The 21,584-nt window shown below is 37.8% G+C and overlaps 2 protein-coding genes across 10 annotated transcripts in view; one reads left to right on the forward strand and one right to left on the reverse strand.

Annotated features, from left to right (window-relative positions):
- The window catches only part of LOC101154891 (coiled-coil domain-containing protein 172), a 29,173-nt gene extending 11,206 nt beyond the window's left edge, over positions 1-17,967 (reverse strand). Inside the window, exons 1-8 of one of the 8 annotated variants that reach the window (XM_004077028.5) lie at positions 17,782-17,964; positions 17,510-17,595; positions 14,885-15,001; positions 13,142-13,307; positions 11,031-11,132; positions 10,106-10,208; positions 1,813-1,900; positions 1,125-1,571 (exon numbers count right to left, since the gene is read on the reverse strand). In XM_004077028.5, the coding sequence (XP_004077076.1) occupies positions 1,551-1,571; positions 1,813-1,900; positions 10,106-10,208; positions 11,031-11,132; positions 13,142-13,307; positions 14,885-15,001; positions 17,510-17,595; positions 17,782-17,860 (762 nt within the window). In that variant the 5' untranslated portion in view covers positions 17,861-17,964 and the 3' untranslated portion in view covers positions 1,125-1,550. The other 7 variants (XM_078931507.1, XM_078931504.1, XM_078931503.1 and 4 more) reach the window with 7 other exon arrangements.
- A 2,713-nt stretch (positions 17,968-20,680) lies between these two features.
- The window catches only part of gfra1a (gdnf family receptor alpha 1a), a 111,244-nt gene continuing 110,340 nt past the window's right edge, over positions 20,681-21,584 (forward strand). The window contains exon 1 of one of the 2 annotated variants that reach the window (XM_011484249.3): positions 20,681-21,145. In XM_011484249.3, coding sequence (XP_011482551.1) covers positions 21,106-21,145 — 40 coding nt within the window. In that variant the 5' untranslated portion in view covers positions 20,681-21,105. The remainder of the gene's footprint in view (positions 21,146-21,584) is intronic. The other variant, XM_011484248.3, reaches the window with a different exon arrangement.

The raw sequence follows: 21,584 nt of genomic DNA on the forward strand, positions 1-21,584 counted from the left end.
ATTGAAGAAAAAAGGTCCAGAGCACTGTCTAGTGGGTCTAGATGACCCAACTCCCAATGGTAAAGTGTCTAGGATAGCACAAGGGTTAAGAGAGCTCTATGAATGCAAGCATGTTGGGATGTCTGAGCTCATGAGATCCATGGAAGAGGAAAATTCCTAAATAGATGGAAGAAGAGAACCTTTTTATTCTCATCTTGCTGAGCTCTTCCTCCATGACAGTATTGGACTCCACTCATTGATCACATCATCAAAACTTCACAACCAAAGTCGACTCCCTAAACTAAATATTCGGTCAACCTCAGATTTGAAAACCTTTGAACATTTGAAATACCTCCCCTCTCAAATTATCTTGCAAATCATGTCGGACATAACTAATAAAAAAATGACTGACAGCCTTCAAATGCTAACTGAAAAATCTTATTCATTTTCTTTGTAGTAAACTTTTTTTGTGTGTACAGCTTCAGATGACTGAAGACACATTTGCATTCCCAATGAATAGATAAATAGATCTTCACCGTTTTCCATCCAGCTCCATTTTCAAAACAGACACTCAGTAATTTAAAATGAGGTTAATGACTTCAACAAATAGCCTCTGTTGTCTGCACTTCTTTGTGCTTTGCATCCTGCAAACACGTCCAGACATAACTCACCCCGGTCAAGGTTAGAGAGTCAAAATGAGATTGCAGGAACTCATTAGGTAGCCATTAAGATTCCACATCATTCTATTAGGAGTCGCTCTAATAAGAGAGAAAATGACTCGCAGAATGAGACTCTGGTGTATACTGACAGACCGTCTCATCATCAATTACACAAAGAGGCATCTCAGGATTTACAGGGGAAAAAAGGCAGAAACTGTAATGTCACTGATCCCCCATTAGGTGGCATAAGATAAAACATTCCTCATTTTCCTGTATTGTCTCCTGCTGACACACATTCGGATACACTCATTGTTCCTGAACTGTTTTGTTTCTCCATCCTCATCCTCTCATACATGACTTTTGTGAGCAGTTTTATTTAACTGAAGGAACAATGCCAAACCCTTCATTCTTCCAGATTTGCTATAAATTAAGACGCACCCTTTAACAAATAATGATGTTTGTGCAAATAGAAATAAAATATTACAGTTTGTGGTTTTCAGGTACTTTATGTCAGAAAACATTCTTTTTTCTTGGCTTTTTTATTCAAAATAAAAATAAAAACCAAGTAAAAACATCCTTAAAATGAATTAGCAATAGAAAAGATTTACAGGAATATCCAGAGTTTTATGCTTTCTCACCACTCAAAATTACAGGATGTAGGGAATGGAAGTACTTTTCTTTCAACACTAGAGGGCAGTGCGAAATAACTTTAAATGCTTCTTTCATTGCATTTGCCAATCCTTCCATCTATATTTACTTTACTTTTTTCTTTTCAAAAATAAAATTTAAATCAAGAACAATTCTTAAACATCTGAGTTAGAACAATAATAGAAACAACTATTTCTTTTTCATAACAAAGGAAACAAACACTCAACTAAAGTGAACATTCTGGTGAGACAATCTTAATGTAGATTAATCTCGAGGGTCCAACCTCTGCAAAAAAACCAAACAATACTAAATGAAAAAATATATAAAACCAAGTCAAATAAAACAATAAAAGGTGTTTGGAGAATCCTGAACTACTACATTATTTCAAAGAGATGAAACTGCTGTTTGGCAGCAATGCACTCTGGGATTTAAACATTTTAGCCACCTTAAAAGGAACAAACATGTTCTTCCTTACACGATAGACAGCTTCTTTACCTGCACAAGCACCATAGTTAAAAGATCTTACCAACTGCAAGAACTGTATCTCTGAGTTGAGTGTGTCTTTCAGGTGTTCGAGCTCTTCTTCTTTATACATCTCCAACTCCTTCCTCAGTCTGAAAAAAATATCCCACATTTTCTGAAAATTCTTGGCAAAAAGAGGTTTGACTAAAAAACTATTAATCAAATCCTTTTAATCCTTAAAAACATAATTCAAGTATAAATAATTGATATAATAACAGCAAATGTTAAATACGCTGAATAATAATTTCCATCAGTGGTTCATAACTTAATTAAAAGAACCTGAGAAGCAGAGTAAAACTGAAAAGTCAGCCTAAAATGGGCTTCACATTAATGAACACAGATAACATCTAAAAGTGTAAAATGGATCTAAGATGATATGCAGAAAAAAAAAAGCAGGTTTGTTTGTCACTGACCACAAATTTAAAAAATCATAAAAACAAACGTTAGCTCCTGTCAACACTAAGAAATTGACGAGAGTTAGGTTTGCCAGGGCTGTGAAGGTTTTTTTCATCTGAATTTGGCTATTATAAAGTGTTTTGCAGCATTAAGGCCTTTAAATGGTGGAATTTATTATCAAAGGTGGAGTAGGTCCCTGCAAAACTTTTCTTTTCCCTGCCATTCAGACTTGTTGGTGGGATTGGAATCAAGCTTCCTGCTTGAGCTCAGGAGTCACAAACTGCTGTTTTAAAATAAGCCAATTTGAATTTTCCTGTTAAAGAAAAAGTTGCCTTGGATGTAGCAAGTTGTGAAGATCCTAGAGCTGCGTGCACCGCGACTTGCCACCTCCAACAGCTGAAACCCTTATCAGATATCAACAAAGTGACAATCTTGACAATCAAAACATTCCCCATTATCTAGACTTACTTAAAAATGAGCTTTTCTTTCACAAATACAAAGTTTTTTGTGAATTAAATGATCCAGCAGCAGAATTTCAATTTATAAATAAAAAGAAAGGTTTTTCTTCTTGTTTTCTAAAGATACTGCAAAGAAGATGAACTGCTGGGTGGTACCATTAAGCCACATGGGAAAAGAAATAAAAGGATGAGAAAGACCAGATGCAGGAGGAGATCATCGACAAAGACATCACTGGGCTCTAACAGGCAGCTTCAATTATGTTAAATGCACATTTTATGGTGGTTAGCTGATTCCGGGCAGTGCACGTGGATTGACTGATGACCGGCAAATATATATAGAGTTATTTGTTAGGAAAGAAAATAGATAGTGAATTTGTTTTTCATTATTTAACAATAACAAAATACAATCAAGTGAGATTGAAGTACAAATAGATTAACCTAACCTGAAAATACAGATAAAAATGCTTTAGAACTTTGTCTCTTGTTGTGTCTTTTCACCGAAAAGCCATTTTAAGCTCAATAATCTGAGTTCTTTAAATAAGCAGTTTTGATTTCAATGTGTCATTATGGGGAATATCCGCCCACCCTTTTACAGGATTTGCCAGCATTCATGAACTTAACAAACACTATTGAGTGCCATCGATGAACAGTAGAAGGAAGATAAGTCTCTATCATTTTCATAACTCTTTGTATTGCTAAAAAACTATTTTAATAAACTGGAAAAACAAGAAAAATATTAATGTTAGTCAATACAGAAATCTGCCGATTGATCATATCAGCTTGGAAAAAATGTCAGCCCAAAGTTCAAGTAACTTTGAGAGAATTCAGCCTCTCTGGTCTCCCATAGCTAACTCCATGACTTAGGGGGTGGGGGTCGGGGCCCTCCGGTGCACGGAGGGGCGCGGTGGGGACTCTGCTAGTCGGGGGGTCAGGTCCAGTGCCTGGGTGGGGCGGGCTGGGGGGCTGCGTGGTATTCCAGGCTCGGCTGTCTGTGGGGGTGTGTGTGGTTGGGGAGGCTGAGTGGTGGTCTGGCTTGACTTGGGGGGTGTTTTTTTTGCCTGTGCTCGGGGGAGGGTCCAGCGGTGCTGGATGGGCTGCCCAACTTGAGGCTTTATGCTGCTTCGTGGTTTGTTTCACCCCCACCCCCCCCCTCTATAATAACCCTCCTATCCCCCCCTCTCTAACATCCCTCTCTCTTCTTCCCTTCTTTCCTTTTCCGTCCGGTCCAACACCAAAGATTTTCAAACATGGTTGAAATTAATAAAGTTTGGCCTCAATTACAAAAGGGGTTTATTCAGACATACCTCTGGTTTGTCATAACCCCTGTTGTTAAAGAAAAATATGTCCAACACAAGAGGCCTTCAGCTCTTATCTGTTTGCCCAGCTGTCCCACAGGACAAGTTTAAAAAAAAAAAAAAGCATTCATTAACTTCTTTGCTATAGTGGGCCATCAATCAATGGTCTGTTTTTTGAACCTATATTACAAATAATGCTGTGCATTGAGACAAACTAGTCTCTAGAGGTAAGTCCATCAGCCAGTCAGTCTTTATTAACTGTGTTTAGAGTAATTCTAGAAGTTGTTTGAAACAAGCTACACATTAGCCATGTTAGAAGCGTTACCGTATTTGCTTTTTTTTTTTTTTTTGACGAAGGTTCTTAAGTGATGTGTGGAAATTAAGCTTCAATTATTTTTTTTCATCAAAGCATTTCCATCAACCTTTAATTTTAAGATCTTAGTATCATGATTTTTCTTTATCCACTACTATGTTGTGAATTTGAATTTATGCAAAACCACCAATACTCTGAGTAAAAGGTTCTGTTAAATAATAGGCTGTAATAGCACTGTGACATGCTAGTCTTTGGGTTCTTTTACACAAGAATCCTCCTTTAAACTTGGTTTGATTGGACAGTAATGTTACAGTTTTTCACCAGGTTCAGTTTGTTTCACACAGTTTTTTGGGTGGGGGGATATCAGCAACCCCTCCTAAAGTTCATTACTGATGTTTTTACCGCTTTCCTTTGTCTGTTCAAACACATTTGAATGTTCCAGGCCAATAAAATCTAGCATTCCTGCTAACTGCTGAGCGGCATCGTGTGTTGTTGTTCATCTGAGACGGTTTTAAGCAAATGGAACGATCTGTTAAGAACCACACATTTAATGAAGCCTTTTTATGTCAAAACATTCCATCAAAAACAGGGTCTGCTTATTTTTTCTTACTCATTACTATGTTGGTGTTTCTAAAAAATACAAGAGAAATTTCCGTCATCTGATGCCAGAACTGAAAATTACAACCAGACCAAGCACAGCTCTGCATTTGACGGCATCCCAGAGTTCCTTTTTTACAGACCATAGATTTTTTTTTTAAACTTGTCTTGTCCGGCAGCAAAGAATACAAACAGATAAGGCCTCAAAGGCTGTTGTTTTAGACAGATCCAACTGTAACAATAGGGGATTATGAATCTTTGGACACACAAGGTGTATATTTGTATAAACTCCTTTTGTATTTGAGGCTCAACTTTATTATGGCCCCCAGCAGTCCTGGACTCCAAGTGCCATATTGTTTTCATAATTCTTCTCTCTTACTGCCTTTGAGTGAAAATTTTGCCCCTGCCAGACTCTCTAAACTAGGGCCTACTGAACGATCCCCCCCCCCCAATAAAAAATTAATAATGACATCACAGCATTTTTTTAAACAAGTAATTTTAAATTTTAAATGTAAAAAAAAGGGATTGGTTCTTTTATCCCAAAAATATATTTCAAAATCCAGTAACAAAACCAAAAAACATGTTATGAAGATTTCCAAAAGAAGTTTTTAAAATGATAATAGAATGGCCACATGATCCATAGCTTGGTGGGCATTTTGTGGTAAAGTGTAAAATGTGGCAATTTTCAAATTTTTCACATTTTAGACAGTATTTTCAAGTAGTCTTTACAAAATTTCACACACACGCCATCAGTTGAAGTCTACAACCACCACGACAGTTTTGTTGACCTTTGATCTTGGAAAGAGTCCGCCATCATGAATTTTCCAAAGGGAAATCATCTTTAATACCATCTACAAATTTGAACTCCTCCTAAGATTTTTCGCTTCCTCACTCCTCGAGCATTATTAGAAAAAACATGTTGGTTTTAAAACTTGTAAATTTTGACTGGCAAAATTTTGTGAAGATTTAATGCATGAATTCTTGGCTCAAGCTGAGCAAAACGAGATGACATATAATAGAACAAATGTGGGCGTGGTTAACAAAAAACCTCTGTTGCCAAGGAAATCCAAAAATGTAGTTACACAGACATGTTCATCCACCCCAGTCGACCAAAACGTAAAAATTGCTATGGTATGCTAAATTTTAGACATTTTTTTTTTTTTTACGAATTTGTCTCGTGCACATCTGACCTGGCAGGCAGGCGCAGAAGGGAGGAGTAAGGGGCGGGTCAATAGGGGGCGCCGAGGGCGAATAGCGCCTGTGGGCCATACAACGCAGCTTGTGGCTTTATTTATTTTAATCATATTTGCACACACTTCATGTAGGACTGGACAAAATAGAAAAGAATGAGAGAGAGTAAAGATGCAATAAACGGGGGAAAAAAGGGTGCGGGGGGGTTGAAGAGGTTGGAGAAAGATGAACAAATAGGAGGGTGTGGAATTCCAGAAAAACACAAGTTGCTCGAGGTTCATTATTATTACTGTCAAATGTAAAGGCTACTTTGCTACTTACACTTTTTTTTTCCAAACATTTGCTCCAAAAATTAATATAATATATAAAGTAAATAGAATAAAAAACACATCTGAATGTTTCAGTAGTTCAATGGATTTGGGTTTGATCCAGTTGAACTCGCATCAAGTAAAAGCAAGTTTATTGGAAGTTAATGAAACAATAAATCAGCTCAGTAAAAATTACATTATGATGGCATTTGAAAACCTGCTATGGTGTTTTATACTTTTTACATCTCTGTGGAAATGATTGACATTTCTACTTTTGGCATAAGACTGCAGCCGAGGACACTCTAGATCTTGATTTCACTGCTTTTATTTGATTTCTGCGAAGGATTGACGTTTCTGACTGAACCCTTTAGCACAGCAATATGTCAGTGAACAAAATCCTATGGAACATGCCAAGAATATCATCAATCGCATGTCCACCAACTTAATACCTTCACCAAGTGACAGCCGGCCATCTGCACCAGCAGCCATCCCTTTTCTGCACACTGAACACTTTTTAAATGACTGTAGCACTCGTTCAAATTGACATGCATTCAATTTCTAACAATCAATACGCAGAGAGTTAAATATGCGTTTTAAAGAGAAGCTGTGGTGGCTGAGGACATGATTGATGGGCCCACTTCAGGATGGATGATCATAGGAATGACTGTGAGGAGCCCCGCTCCTCCAAAGCCCCATCTTCAGCACTTCCTGAGGCTAATAAGCCTCGGGGTAACGAAAGCCCGAGTATGTTTAATGAGGCTGATGGATGGACAGGGCATGGCACTCGCAAGCTTGATTTACTGCAATGAAAGGAGAGCTCTGAGGCGGAGAGACAAGAGCAAGAAGCTAAGAAAAAGCGCTGAAAAAATGGCCTATATTGAAAAGAAAAAGAATATATGTTTACATTAGATTTTTAAATTATAAAGGTTGTTTTTAAAACTGCCTATTAAAATCTTTCTTATTAAAATCTTAAGAGAATACATCTTTGGTTTTAAAATATATTTAATATTTGACCAAAAATTCTTAACAGGTAAGCGTAGATTTGGGTCATTCATACTTCTCTTTGTAAAAAGACCTGCAAAAACTATTACGTCATAAAAAAATGTATACTTCCATGTTTAGATCTGTTATTTTAAGCTTACATAAATAAAAAATAAAAGTACAATAGTATAGCAGTACTTGGCTGAGTACAGGCTGTCAGTGACTCTCCTGTTACTATGAGTGTAAAAAATGTTCCAATATTTACAAAGCAAGTATTACGTGATAATAGCGAAGGTGTCTTAAAAGAGGAAAAAAAAAAAACGGATTCCTTTGAAACGAATCTGTAAATAAACTAAGACTCTTTGGAAGGTGGGCTTCCGGGTGGTAAATTGAGAAGAACACATGCCAAACTCCAAAGTGATTTAGTGGTAACTTGTATAAGAAGCTGAGTCTCCATGACACATAAGCACAAAACTTTATCAAACTCTAGAAATGTTATAAAACCCAATTTCGCTATTACATTGTTTCCATTAAATCCTATTTATGTGAATAAACACAAACCAACTTGCGATAAGTCATTCAAAAACAAGGCGACGGGTGTAAACAATACTTTGATTTCCAGCAGATCCATTCAAATTTCTGCCACAGAACTAGTGCTGATCATCATCTGTCAAAGGAGACGTCGGCGTCTTATTCAGGTAACAGAGCGGCGAGCTCCTAAAATGTGGGTAGCGGCTAAGAAAGAAGCCATTTTGGGAACTCGAGGTTGCTGATTTTATAGAGGAGCTGTGGATCCAACAACTCTAAATAACACTCACGACTTTTGATGAGCTGTGTGATGCTGTGGGACCTCCTGTGGCGCCCGCTGTGGAATGCCCAAGGTTGTAGGTCATGTGACTCATTTAATTTGAAAAGTGTTTTCATTGCAGTTTTTCAAAATAATTCGATTTAAATACTCGTTAAAAAAAACACCTCCTCCAAGCGCAAAAACTATTTTAAATATGGTCATGTTTCCATTAGGCGAGTTTATTATCGCAAATCTGATTTGCGCAATTTAATAGTCTAACGGAAAACCGGGAAATGATTCTGCATATTTCTACTATGTTACTTTTCTGTAAGTGAAAACTATTTTCTAGCAGTGTGTGAATGTAACTACAATGATTTGTCTAAACCAAAAAACATTTAGATGTCTGAAGCTATCATTTAAATATATTTACACATAGAAACTAATACATATATTTCTGTCTATGCATACAAAATATTTCAAAAACTAAAAGAAAGGAGCTTTTTTTCAGGATTTTTTTCATCACCTCTACTCAAGGTGATGCGCTGACATTCCCTGTGACAGTTTTTCAAATATACAGCCTGTGTGAAAGTGCTATAACCCTTAATGGAAAAGAAAAAGGTTCCTGAAGGCTGGCAGCTGTGCACTTTTATGCCAGCTCATGAAACAATGCCATAAGAGAAAAGCTGATCGTGCGAATGACAAATGGCCGATGTGAGCCACTCATTTCCACACAGAGAGAAACATGTCAAAAAAGAAAAAAACCTTATAAGAGTTTTTATGTAGTTTTTTGTTAGCATGGAGTAGCTTTTTTGGTTCTTTTGAGGTTGAGTTTCACCAAACACAGAAAAGCTAGCAACAAATAAGATCTTTTTCAAACAGCATTTTTTTTTGTTTGCTCATGATTCACAATGATTTGAATAAAGAAATACGCAGAATGCTATTTTAAGCATAATTTTACTAATATATGCCCTCCATTCCCAGAAAAAGGCCACAAGAACATATTAAGCACAGCCAAATGTCAGTTTTCTTTGGAGTGGGTCTTTAAGACTTGATTCTACCAGAGCCACAACTAAATTTATGAGCTGATAAGCGTTCAGCGCAATTGGTCAGATCTGCACGTCGTCTGTCATTTCCCTTAAGCAGCTTCCCTGTATCAATCACATTAGCCTCCAATTCTTTATTTCTACTTGTTATCTAAATGAAATCCACTGTAGATGCAAATCAAAGCATTACTTAAGCCAAATGCTCTGTTATTTACTCCTCTATTGCTCAGACTTCAGCCAAGAGGAGAAAAGAAAAGGAGCTGGGCCCTTTGCTCTATTCAGCAAATCTCAATTTGATTAATATCAACTATTTGTTAGATAAACTTTTTTTTTTTTTTTCAAATGGTTACTGAGATTTAATGTGCGTCTTTTAAAATGTCATTTTTTTAGAAGCCTCCAGAACTGGAAAAGTGAAGGAAACTATTGGGTCATCCACAAAGATTGACATCTATTTGTCTAAACAACAAACAAAACAAAAAATCCTGATGAGAGACAGAAAGTGATTGTGCTTTTGTATGATGAGCTTTTAACCATTGAGGATTGAGTTTGATGCGCCTTTTTTATGACATAAGGTTGAAAACTGACCATTCATTGACATTGGGCCTGATAATCTGTTGTGCCCTACAGTGCACTAAATACGGTACCATAAACGCTGCTCAGCAGGGGATATTCTATAAGGGAAGTCTGCTCAAGAATCTAAAGTTCAATAATCACTGAAAAGCCTAATTATTTATTGTAGAATGAAGAATGTTTTTATGTTTCACTATGTTTTCGTGGACTCTTTAGCACTGTCAATATTCAGTAAAGCTAAACAGATTTTTCTGCGACGGTATATCAGCAAGTAAATGCGACAATTAGACTTTTTTCTTAGGGTTCATTGTGAAAACTATGATTGGAAAGAAGATCAAGTACAGACTCAAACACTCACCTAACACACGTGCTGTCAGTGAGATGCTTCTGACTCACAAACTGGCTCTCCAGTCTCAAAGACTGAGTTGTCAGTTTTGCCTCCTTTAGCTGCCGATCCAGGTCTGAAGTCAAAAGAAATCAATCAATCAGACTGGAACTGCTTCCAACATACAAAAGAGAACTGGAGGACAGCATAATCAGTCCACTGGGTTACTTTAAAACTAGGGAACTGTTTGTAGCACACCAGTTGCAGTGCTGACAGCACCACAGGAGGTTGATTTATGACCACTCCTGACTCCACTTGTACTTTTTTTTTTTTTTTTTTTTTACCATCATCGTACAGAGCATGGCTGATATGTACTCCAATGCAGTAGGGGGCGACATTTTCCCCTTCAATTGGCCCTTGAAACCCCTTAAGGGTCGCGCTCACAGCAGCACTATATACAAAGAAGTCGTACTTTGGAGCCAGATGGTTTCTGGCATGTCCTAAACTGGTGCGCTGTGATTACGGTTTAAGATTTAAGGTTTAGATTAAACACAACATCAGTTTTCCTGTCCACAGGACATTTATTTGTGACACAGAGCCTTAACTAAAACAAGCTGTTCTCAAATCTCACTTCACTGCCTTCATTTAGTCATCTGTTTCTAAACCCAGAAAACATACAGTGTTTCTGAATGTAAAATAACATTCATACCATCAGTGTTCCCAACACTAAATGTTTCTAATCAGCATCTGGGTTCAATACTTAGCAGTCTTGGCAGAACAGCAGAATTTCATCATCAGAGAAATTGCTTACTGCAGACTGTGGGAAAGCAAAGTGAGGTAGAATAAGAAGCTTATGCTGAGGCTGAGACCAGAGGCACTGTTTGGTGTAAAAATGGGTCCACTATGTTTGAGCGGTCTTGCTGCTCCACAATAACCGACATGAACTCATTGTGTTCACCTCTTTCAGTGTTTTTCACATCCTGGAGTTCAAGCAGGAGGGCGTTCTTTTCCTCCGCCGCAGCTCTCATGTGGTCGTTCTCTGCTGTCATGGCCTCCATCTCTGATTGGGGACGGAGAAACAAACAGCTTTTACACCAAAATTCCTCTTTTTCTTGGTAAAAATCCACGAATGTGAGGCACTTTGGTTCATGCCGGGACGTTGAGAAAACCCACAAGATTCCTTATTTGCCATAAGCTGTCACAAAAGGCTTAGTAAAGAATCACAGATCCACATTTTAATCGGTGGGCAATTGATTGACTTTAGTACCTTTAAAACAGGAATACAATAAGTTGCAACATTAAATGGAAAGAAGTTGAGCCTCTAAAAATACTTCTGTTTTGTATTTTGGGATAAGTTACCTTTTTTTTAACATTTATGTTAGATTCATCTGCTCATTGACTTGCTATTTAAGTAAGGTGATGCAAAGTAGCCACATTAAAAGGGCTTTACAGAGCTCTGGCAGCATGATAATAAAACAGTGAAGTAGAATAAAAGATTATACAAAATATAGAGATTCTTTACAAGAAGATTGTGGACGGGGCCACAAGTGAAACAAAGAAACCAAAAACAAGTTTAAGTCTAGATGAAGATACAGTATAAATGTGGTTTTGGTGCCTGGGCTAAGATTTTGACTTTGCTACAAGTTTTTCCTGATTATTCCATCTTTTCTTTTAACCCTTGCGCTATCCTAGGCACTTTACCATTGGGAGTTGGGTCATCTAGACCCACTAGACAGTGCTCTGAACCTTTTTTCTTCAATGATTTGTGACCTTCACTGGTGTCCATGATTACATGAAATCTTTCCACCTTTATCCACCTTTGTCATGGTAGGGAGAACACGTCAATGTAAGGGTGGGGTCATCTAAGATAGCACAAGGGTTACACCGTTCGACACTGGAGCTTTATGTCCAGTGTTTAAATTCTTTCTACTACCATAACTCTTCAACCGTTTGTGCAATTGAAGCAGGTTCTGAAGCAGAGAAAAGCAGCCTTGCACTGATAAGCAAGACTTCTGTCGCAGACAAAGCGGCTAATTCACGTCGATCGCGTGGACGGTCGAGGTGTTACGTTAGCTGTTGCTGGCGGTATCTAATGCAATCAACATAAATCAACCGATTCTGTCACGTAGAAAAGCGTTCCATTGGTGCAAAGTCGGTATGAAAAACCACTTTTTTTTTCTTGCGTCAGAATCAGCTGACTCACGTTGATCATAAGAGGTGAAAGATTTCCGGTTTGTCAAAGAGCGGGTGTTATTCAGACGTCACCGGCGACATTCTCTGCTGTAAAAGGGTTAAATGAGTCGCACATACATGTGTGCCCAGGAGCTTCAAGGAAGTCAAATCCTGGAAGAGTTCCCGGCTGACTTTCAGCCACAACATCTGAGCCTCTTCAGGTCCCTGACATTTCCATGAACCTGTCTGTACACCAAAGGAACATCATGCCAAAGACGAGGCCGTGTTGCCAAGAATGTCTCATTCTGAGAACACTGAAGAAACAAAAACAAACACGGCTTAATTCAATTAAAAGAATCTGAAGTAATCCTTATTTCTTGTCTTATTTGGGACATTCTTTAGATGTTGAAGGTTCAGGACGTTATTTATAGGTTTATAGGTACAACTGAGAGAATGGAAAGAATTGGCTTTTCTAAATCATCTAAACATCAATTCTTCTTTTGTTTTTTAAGACTGGGTGAAGAGACAGCAAACATCTGAGCTGCCAAACCTGTGCATTAAATAATTACCTTAGATGTAACTCAGAATGACTGCAAGCCAGACTTGAAAACTGTTTATTTGGATTACCCAGCTGAGATTTATAGTCTGTTTCCAACACGATGAAGTGCTCTCTAAACAAAAGATGCTCCGTATTCTTCTCTTTTTTTCTTCCTGTTATTTTCACTGAGTACATTTATTCCACAAGTTTCGAGTGTTTTTGGTTTTTTCCTGCACCATAACGTATGTTAGGATGGACATCATTAAAATGAATCTGTTTCTGACTAAATGAATAAAACATTCTGACACAAGGGCCAACTTTTTTGTAAGCTGCATCGGGGACAACGCATTGTTTCTGACCTTTGTGTAAAGCCGCCTCCTCCCTCTGCAGAAGCATGAGCTCAGAGTGTGTCTGGCTCTCCAACAGCGTTGCTTTGTTTCCCTGAAGACTGAAGTCTCTGTTGAACCTTGAGATCTCCTGAAGGAAGTTTTCCTCTTCTACTTTTGATTCCCTCCTGATCTTGGCCTGGCATGAAATGACACAAACAATAAGACTGGCACACCTGGGACTGCAGCTGTTTTAGAAGTGAATTAAGAATACTTTTTAAAAAACTTTTTTAAATGTTTTATTTTAGTTAACCTTCTAGAAATCGATTTCACTAAACCTTTTTAATAAATGTAGAAACAAGATTTCAAAATAAAAGTTGTTAGTTCTATATTAAGAGTTCACATTTTTTTAAAGATCGATAACACTTTTTAGACTGTACAACTTTTTATTTTCTTATTTAAGTTTCCTTTTTTACTATTCATGTTTCATATATAAATCTGATTTTCTGTTATCTTGAATTCACTGATGATGTTACATCCTTGTGTCTCTGCTGATGATATTCTACTATGCATCTGTCAGTCCCTGATGTAGTTGACTGTACTGCAGGACTATTGTGGCCTCTAGAACCCTACATTTGTACAGTGATTTTCTACACACCCCCTGTTTTTTCACATTCTGCAGAAGTTGCTTTGTTTTCCTGATTAATCGCAGTTCAGTTAAGATCTTTAAGATACTGTAGGTATGAGATTATTTTTTCTGAAAGGCTTTATGTAACCCTTATTTACAAAAAATGTTGAGAAAGAGCAAATACAGAATTCATTCATTTAATTGAATACATTTGTTTAGTTATATTTGTCATAAAATCTAACAAAGTAAAAGTACTTTGTCCCAGATTTTAAGATGTTACTCAGACTAGCTGTACTCGAGCTTTGTCAACTCTGAGTTTTTACATTTTTTGGCAAAAATTCTATTCTGCTCACACATCGTAGACACAATAATGAATGCAAATTCAAAGGTGCGTGTTGAAATGAACCAGTTAACACCTTCACAAAATGATTAAAAAAACATAAGAATCCTGTGGGGTTATTTTTCTCTAGTTTTAGGTTAATTATCTTTGTTGATCAGCCACATCCTTCCAGCAATTTAATCCTACTATGTCCTCCTGACTCCCAAAGTAGAAAAAGACATTGCTTTTACAGTTTTTTTGAATCCATTAAAAATTACAATTCCAGGAGCCCCACCCCTTCACATTTAGTTTCACAGAAAAGCCCCCAATGTCCTCTGTTCAGGTTCAGAAAAGTCCTCTATAGAGGACACATTTGCATTGCTGGTAGTCAGGAGAATATTTCAAATCCTGACAAAAAGGCTTTTTCATGTGTGGACACAGCAACAGGCAATTCACACACAATTCAAGATATAAGATGAGTTTGTCTAACTTATAATGAGCTGGTTGTTTTTATATGTGGCTTTTAAGATGCTAGATGAGTCCCTAACTGTTTTATTTTCAGTTAGTGATAACTATCGAGGAAAAACATATGGGTGCTAACAGCAGCAACTGTTATCTGCAGCTAGACTTCACATACGTTCCCAGCTATTGATAGGAAAAGCTCCAAGTAGTAAATGCTGCAAACTCTGCAATAAGTCCTGAGACTCGCATGCAGCCCCTCTCCAATATTTCAGCTCTTAGGCTGCTGCGCATTTCTAAAAGCGCCCCAGCGGGTCCATAGTGGCTATAAGCAGGAAGATTTCAAATGTAAATTTGGCCTTCAACTGACTAGACTTTCTCCCAGGTGGCTCTTCTGACAGTTCAGCTCCTCGATGTGCTTCAACATCAAATCCTCAGTCTTCGTCATCAAGTCACACTGCAGCCGGAGTGCGCACAACTGCGGAGCCTGGAGAACAGAGTACTGGAGAGTCAGCGCACATAGTCAAACCCCCAACGTAATCATTGACGCTAATAGAGACTAAAGCGACATTCAGCCTCGGCAACACGCTTTCAAACGGCCACTTCCAATGAAAAGTCTACGTCTATGACGCGTTTCAGGCCTACGCATTCAAAACTCTTGGCGTCACATGTAGCTCCGCGAGTTTCTATGAATGTTTCCCAGCTTTACGTAGAAAACGCACATTGAAAGACTCAGATTTGGTTAGTGACGTTTGAATAGCATCCCTTTCCATTCACGGAAGTGCCAAAATTTTAAAATGTATTATAAAGGAGAAATAAATATTTGTGGGTTGTGCCCGGGCAGAATTATATGACACCAAGTCTCATATTGATGTAAGTTGTGAAAGAAAAAGCTTGCAGCAAGATTTGCGACATTACATTCATGAATGCATGTTATGCTACGTTCACACCAGGCTCGAAAATGCCCATTCGAGCGACAGCTTCCAATTGAAAGTTTATGTAAATTCACTCATATGCATATTTTGGGCTTCTTGTGTTCAAAACAGGGAAGTGCAAACCATTTGAAAATTGATCAGGTTTCTGCCCGGACAGGATTATTTTTGGAATAGAGCTGTGGAAGAAAAGGTCTGCAGGAAGACTCCCGAGACATACACCACTTTGACATTTCACACCAAGCCTCTTCCAACTGTAGGTGACAGACACGTGCTAGTATCAGGCTGTTTGAACACCATATGCTAGAAATGCGTTCCAAAAAGCATAAACCTTGTTCATCCCTTTCTTTAACACATGCCCGATGTGAACATACTGTAGCTTAAGTGTTAATGGTCGATGAAGTGTGCATTACCAGAAATGAACGTATGCCGTGGAGGCCTGAACCATCCACGGCGTAATGCGTTAATTTCTGATAATGCATACTTCGAAGGCCATTAACCCGCTCGTACCATGGTCACTAACAAAATAAATAAATATTCAATCAGTTTTTAGTACTTTTGTTATTAGTTTATTGGTTTGGATCACTTTTTTCACAAAAGGCGCACTATTTGTCATGCGTTGTCACGGTAACGTGACAATACACCGCTTAGCCATCAGAGCCAGCACAGACCTCGACTGCAGCGATATTTCGTCACGATTGGTTAAATAAAGCATCAGCTTAGAGAGAAAGTTCACCTCTTACTGCTTGTTTTTGTCCAGATGAAGCTTGATGAAGTTTGTTTTAAAGAAGCCAGCGCTGTGATATTGAACATTTAAGCTATGTGACCGTGCATTATCACTGTGCATTACCCCTTTTTAATCCACAGCCAATCATCATCGAGGATTCACCTGGACCATGGTATAGTATGTGATGGACAGGCCAATGGTTTGAGAGGAGAGCGGTGAACTGGCAAAACCACAGAAGAAACATCATGATGAACAGTCTGGAAGGAAAGGGTCATCTTTTCAACCCTATCCATTTCAAAAAGTGTTTGCTTTCCTCGCACCATTGCTTAGGCCTGCATAATTATACAGTAATGCATTACCACAGAATGAAAAGTGCCAAATTATATTGGAATGTAATGTCTTGCCTTCGGGGATGATTTCCAGTGCAATTTCCAGTCTCTTCAGCATTGGAGGAGAAGCGCAGCGGCTCTCCACTGCAGCTCGTTTTCAAGGAGCACAAATCAGCATCCGGGATTTTTAAACCCTCTCATTACGTTAGGGCAGCCCTCGTAAACAGCAAAGAGCCGCACAATGAAAGCAGTAAACATACTGTGGTAAACATGCCATGTTTATCTGAAAGAATTAAAACCCGCTTCAAAATTCCATGGAAAAGGCAAGGTCTGCTGTTCTGGGACGGCTAATGCAGGGACACTCAATGGCTTTCTGTGTATTCAGCATCCTGGCTTTAATTAGACATGATGATCAGTTCCTTTTGTCAACTCTGAAGAGGAAGAGGACGGCAATATTTCTGTGAGGTTAAACAGCTATTCTTCAACATTATATCTGACACACAGAGGCTTTACTAATGCTCTCTGGTGGAAATTACCCATTGATTTTATAGTGGCACTTTGCAATCAATCCTTGATGAAACAAATGCTGGAGATTGAAAGTTCTAAATCATAAAGCAAATCAGCTCATCAATACGCCACGGAGGATCTCTTTATTTCCTGTGTAAAACGTCACTCAGAGTTTACGCTTCCTCAGATATGGGTTCTATTGCAATTCTGACGTTTATTACTAATTTAACACCATGGATAAAATGATTTTTTTTAAATACGAAACAAAAGATTTTCTTCTTTCTAATGGCTGTTAGAGCAAACTGTTTCAAAAATGAATCCACAGCAATCAATGCACTTGAATTCAGAGCCAAAATTACAGTCAGATTGGCACAATAAACACAGAGTTAAATATCAAATTGTTATGCAGGCAATCACAGGCACCTTACATGATTTTACATGTCTTTGTAACAAAAGCTTTAGGGGGGAAAAAAGAGACTAAATGAATGTGAAAGCCTCACCTTTTTGTTAAGCTCCTGTTGGGTGTTTTCATACTTTTCACTTGCACTTTTGATCTTTTCATTGCATCTGATAATGGATACTTTGACTGCAATGCAAATAGAAGATTATTATCCGTAAAAAAAAATACATACATGAAAAGCATGTCCTAACTAATTCTGGAGTGCTAATGCTGCTAAAATATAGATATAAATGAGATTACAAAGTTTTCATTCTTTAGCTAGTACTACTACTAGCTAGCTTATACCTCTAATTAGTAAAAATAAAAGCCTACCATCCTTTAACTTTTGTATTTGCTCGCTCTGCTGCTGTTCAGTCAAAAGTACTTGCTGAAAAAGTGAGTCTAAACTCATTTTTAATCAATATCGAGCAAATAACTAACCTTTTAAAAGAAAAAGCTAAGTTAGCTATGGCTAATGGGAACTCTGACAGCTAGCATAAACAGGAAATAGATGACAATGCCCCGCCCCTTTCTCAAACTTAATAAATGAAGAAAGAAAGAAATAATATTATTAATAATATTAATGATATATGGCAGACGTTTAAAAAAGAAGAACTGCAATCTTCATATTTACAGTTGTTTTAGCCATTTTAGTTGTCTTCACACCAGTTCCTATTCCATTTTTAAAGCTGATAGAACTTATAGTCAATTATGGCTTTTGTAAAAAAAAATATCCTGTAGTCAGTGTTGTTAAACACTGCGGGATTAGCATCAAAATTGGTTTCAGTTTTTTGGAACCAAATAGTTGAGCAAATCTGCCTTTACTTTAATTTTCAAGTTTAATTTGTTTTGTCATGTTTTTTTCCTTTTTTTTTTTTAATACAACATTGCATCACATTTTAATAAGCTACATCTTCATGTAATAGTTGTGAGAAAACCTCCAACACAATTCCAGTAATGCAAGCAAAGACTGGGTCAGCATACAACTCTTTCATCCCTCCATTGTGACTCTCCGGGTTTTGAATTAAAATGCTAATCATTTGGATAAATATTAAGGCCGTTAGTTTAGTGTTGTCATTATTTTTTTTTTTATACATTTTTTAAACTGAGGTGATCTCACATGAGTAAAAATTAACTGTTTTTGTTTTTTGTTTTGGTTTTTGCTGACATTACACTAAATCAAGAGGCATTAAGAGCCTTACCATTCCTCTAAAATGCACATGTCGAAGAACTATGAAAAATGATTGTAAACTCTTTGATCTATTGTCAGAGTGGTTTATTATTAGAGTATGTTTAAACCCATATTCTTATTTTATGTCTTGTTGCTGTTCAAAGGCCAAATTCCTAAAGTAAAAATGCTTTAGGAACTACTGCAGCCTGATCTCATCTGCTACAGGATGTATTTTATTTTGAAAGGAACTTTTATGTGCTGGTGTCAACAGTATTAGGCCAGAGTAGAAATATAACAGTTAATATATAATTATTGTGAATATTCAAAGCCACAATTTATAAATGAATTTCTTATTGGACACAAAAACATAATTAAAATGTAATTTTTTTAAATGTCAAAGTGGGACTTTGAGGCTTACAGTGGGCTTTGGTTAGTAAACTGGATCAAATAGCTCTTTAAGTATTAAAGGTTGCAGAACCCTGTTTTGGTGACTTCTTATAAAACATAATTCTAAGATCCTTACTCAAAGGGTTGCAGGATAGCTTTATCAAGTAAGTACCGAACATACTGTGTGTCGGAATCATGTATAACTTTGACTTCTTCTGATCACTATTTAATTTGACTGTTAAAGCCTTTTATTAAGGCTGTAACACCATAGTCAGGTTTCTCAAAAGTGATCCTCTCATTCCCACTTGGTGCATTGCTAATGCAGCTTCTGATTTTGAGAAATTTGCTCCTACCACCATTGGGACGGAGCAAAGCTTCTGATCTGGTGCCATGAAGCACATTACAGCGTGAAATGCCAAATGAGGACTGCATCATTCTTACATTCATTTGCAAAATTAATATCACATATTGATTGAAGCTTTTCATAAATCACCAGACTGGGCCTTTCGCTGACTGGGCAAGCATCTCTTTGGTGACTTTAGAACAGCAGACTCATCAAAATGAAAGCAAACAAGTCTTCCGTTTGTTTGTGTCTATCTCCTGTCAGTCCTCCATTCCATTTCCCCGGAAGATGATAGGCGGTCACCTATTCACCAATGTCATTTCTAGAATCACACATACCTGCAGGCTGGATTAATCTGAAACTAATAAAACGTCCCTTTTCAATAAGGCATAATTCCCTTCCATTCCAATGGGCTTTGCCCTGCTCTCTGTACATTACACGCGTCCGTGAAAGTTAATTTACTGTGCCCGACACTTCCCTCCTTGATTGATTTAGCTCAGTCTTTAATGCAGGGAGGGTCACTGACATGGTCTGGGTGCCATGAATTAACCAAGTGGATTAACCTCTGAGTAGAATGTATTGGCAATCAATGAGTGAAAGGAAAGAACTGGACGGTCCCTCCTCTCCGGTGTTTTTAGCATGATGAGTGGGTAACTGTTCCACTTATTTGACGACAAACATTTTAGGCAGATTAAACTCCAACAAAATGGTTTTAGGAGGAAGACGCTGCTTCAAAGGATCACATTTTGTGTGGGTGCTATACTGTAACATCACCAACAGATGGCGACATACCCATAGATGTCATGAAGTCGGAGGACATGTAATTTAAAAAAAAAGTACTTTAAGACATTTTATCATCACATGTCATCGAGTTTTAAGACAAAAAAGGTGAAAGACGTATTAGCAGATGAGACATAAATAAACTTGATGTTACATCAAGCTTGGTCAAATGATCTATCCATGAATCCATGAACCATTTCAGGAATGGTCTGGGGAGGTTGCGCACTTTGCCCTCTCCTTCCAGCCCACACACACACTAGAAGCTGCTGGGTCAGCATTTTGAAGGCAAGCATTACTGACGTTTAAATTGAGCACGGCGTGTTTCCACTGTTTTATTAAGTGATTTTGATTTTTTTTGAAGTGAAGAACTTTTTTGTGAACCTTGGAAGTGTGGCCACTTTGAGTAAATCATTAAAAGAAGACAATTTAACATTTATTATGAGAGTGTTGTAATTTGGAGTGTGTTGGGGTGACTGGGGGGGGGGGGGTAGACTAGAGTTTGCCCACCACCCTCCTCCCATCCCACCCCCCACCCCCAAGCTGAACGCGCCAGACAGCGGCGGGACTCCAGTTGGCTGTGCGCGCAGACGCAGCAAGACATCCCACTGGCTGGAGTTGGAGCACACTCGTGCGCGCTGCACCTTCACCAATGCTTTCGACTCCGCGTCCCGCAGGAGAAACACAAGCGGGGGAGAAAGTGGACGCTGCTCATAAACAAAGAAGCAAGTCAGAGAATCTGCGCTGAAATTGGAACTGGACTTCTTTTGTTGTTGTTGTTGTTGTCAGTTTGTTTTTTGGGGACTGGGTCTGTCGCGCGGGCTGGATCTGTTCTCTACAGCGGAGCGCACTCCTTCAATGGATTTAAAAAAAGTGGAAGTACCGGGGGAATCGAACCTTTAAGTCACTTTGAGTTCGCAAGTTGCGCTACACCAAGGGTACCCGTATTGTTTCTAAACGCAGAAGAAGAAAAACTAGTATGATTCTTGCCGTCGTTTATGCGCTTCTACCTCTTTTTGGTAAGTTGTACCTCCTAAACAGCAATATTTGATCTGTTCATTTGGTGAATATGATGTGTGCGTCTTTGGCACAAATAGAAACTATATCTATATATATATATATATATATATATATATATATATATATATATATATCTATATATATATATATATATATATATATCTATATATATATATATATATATATATATATATATTTAGTAATGTTGCGTCTGAAAGATCCAAATTGCTCCAAAAAATTAATAATAAAAAAGTGCAGCGCGCATAAAGAACGCGCAAAAAGTGATATTTTCATCCAAAGTAACCGATTGTTGTTTTTGTTTTTCTCCTCGTGTGTTTACTTGTTTAGCAGTTTAAAAAGACTCACCCATGTAATATTTTAATCCCCAAAAGCAGCTTTTCAACTTCTTAAGCGTTATTGTTTGATATGAGTCCCCAC

Source organism: Oryzias latipes, chromosome 15 (assembly GCF_053564925.1).
Source record: "Oryzias latipes strain Hd-rR chromosome 15, Olatipes_Hd-rR_3.1".
Taxonomy (NCBI): Eukaryota; Metazoa; Chordata; class Actinopteri; order Beloniformes; family Adrianichthyidae; genus Oryzias; species Oryzias latipes.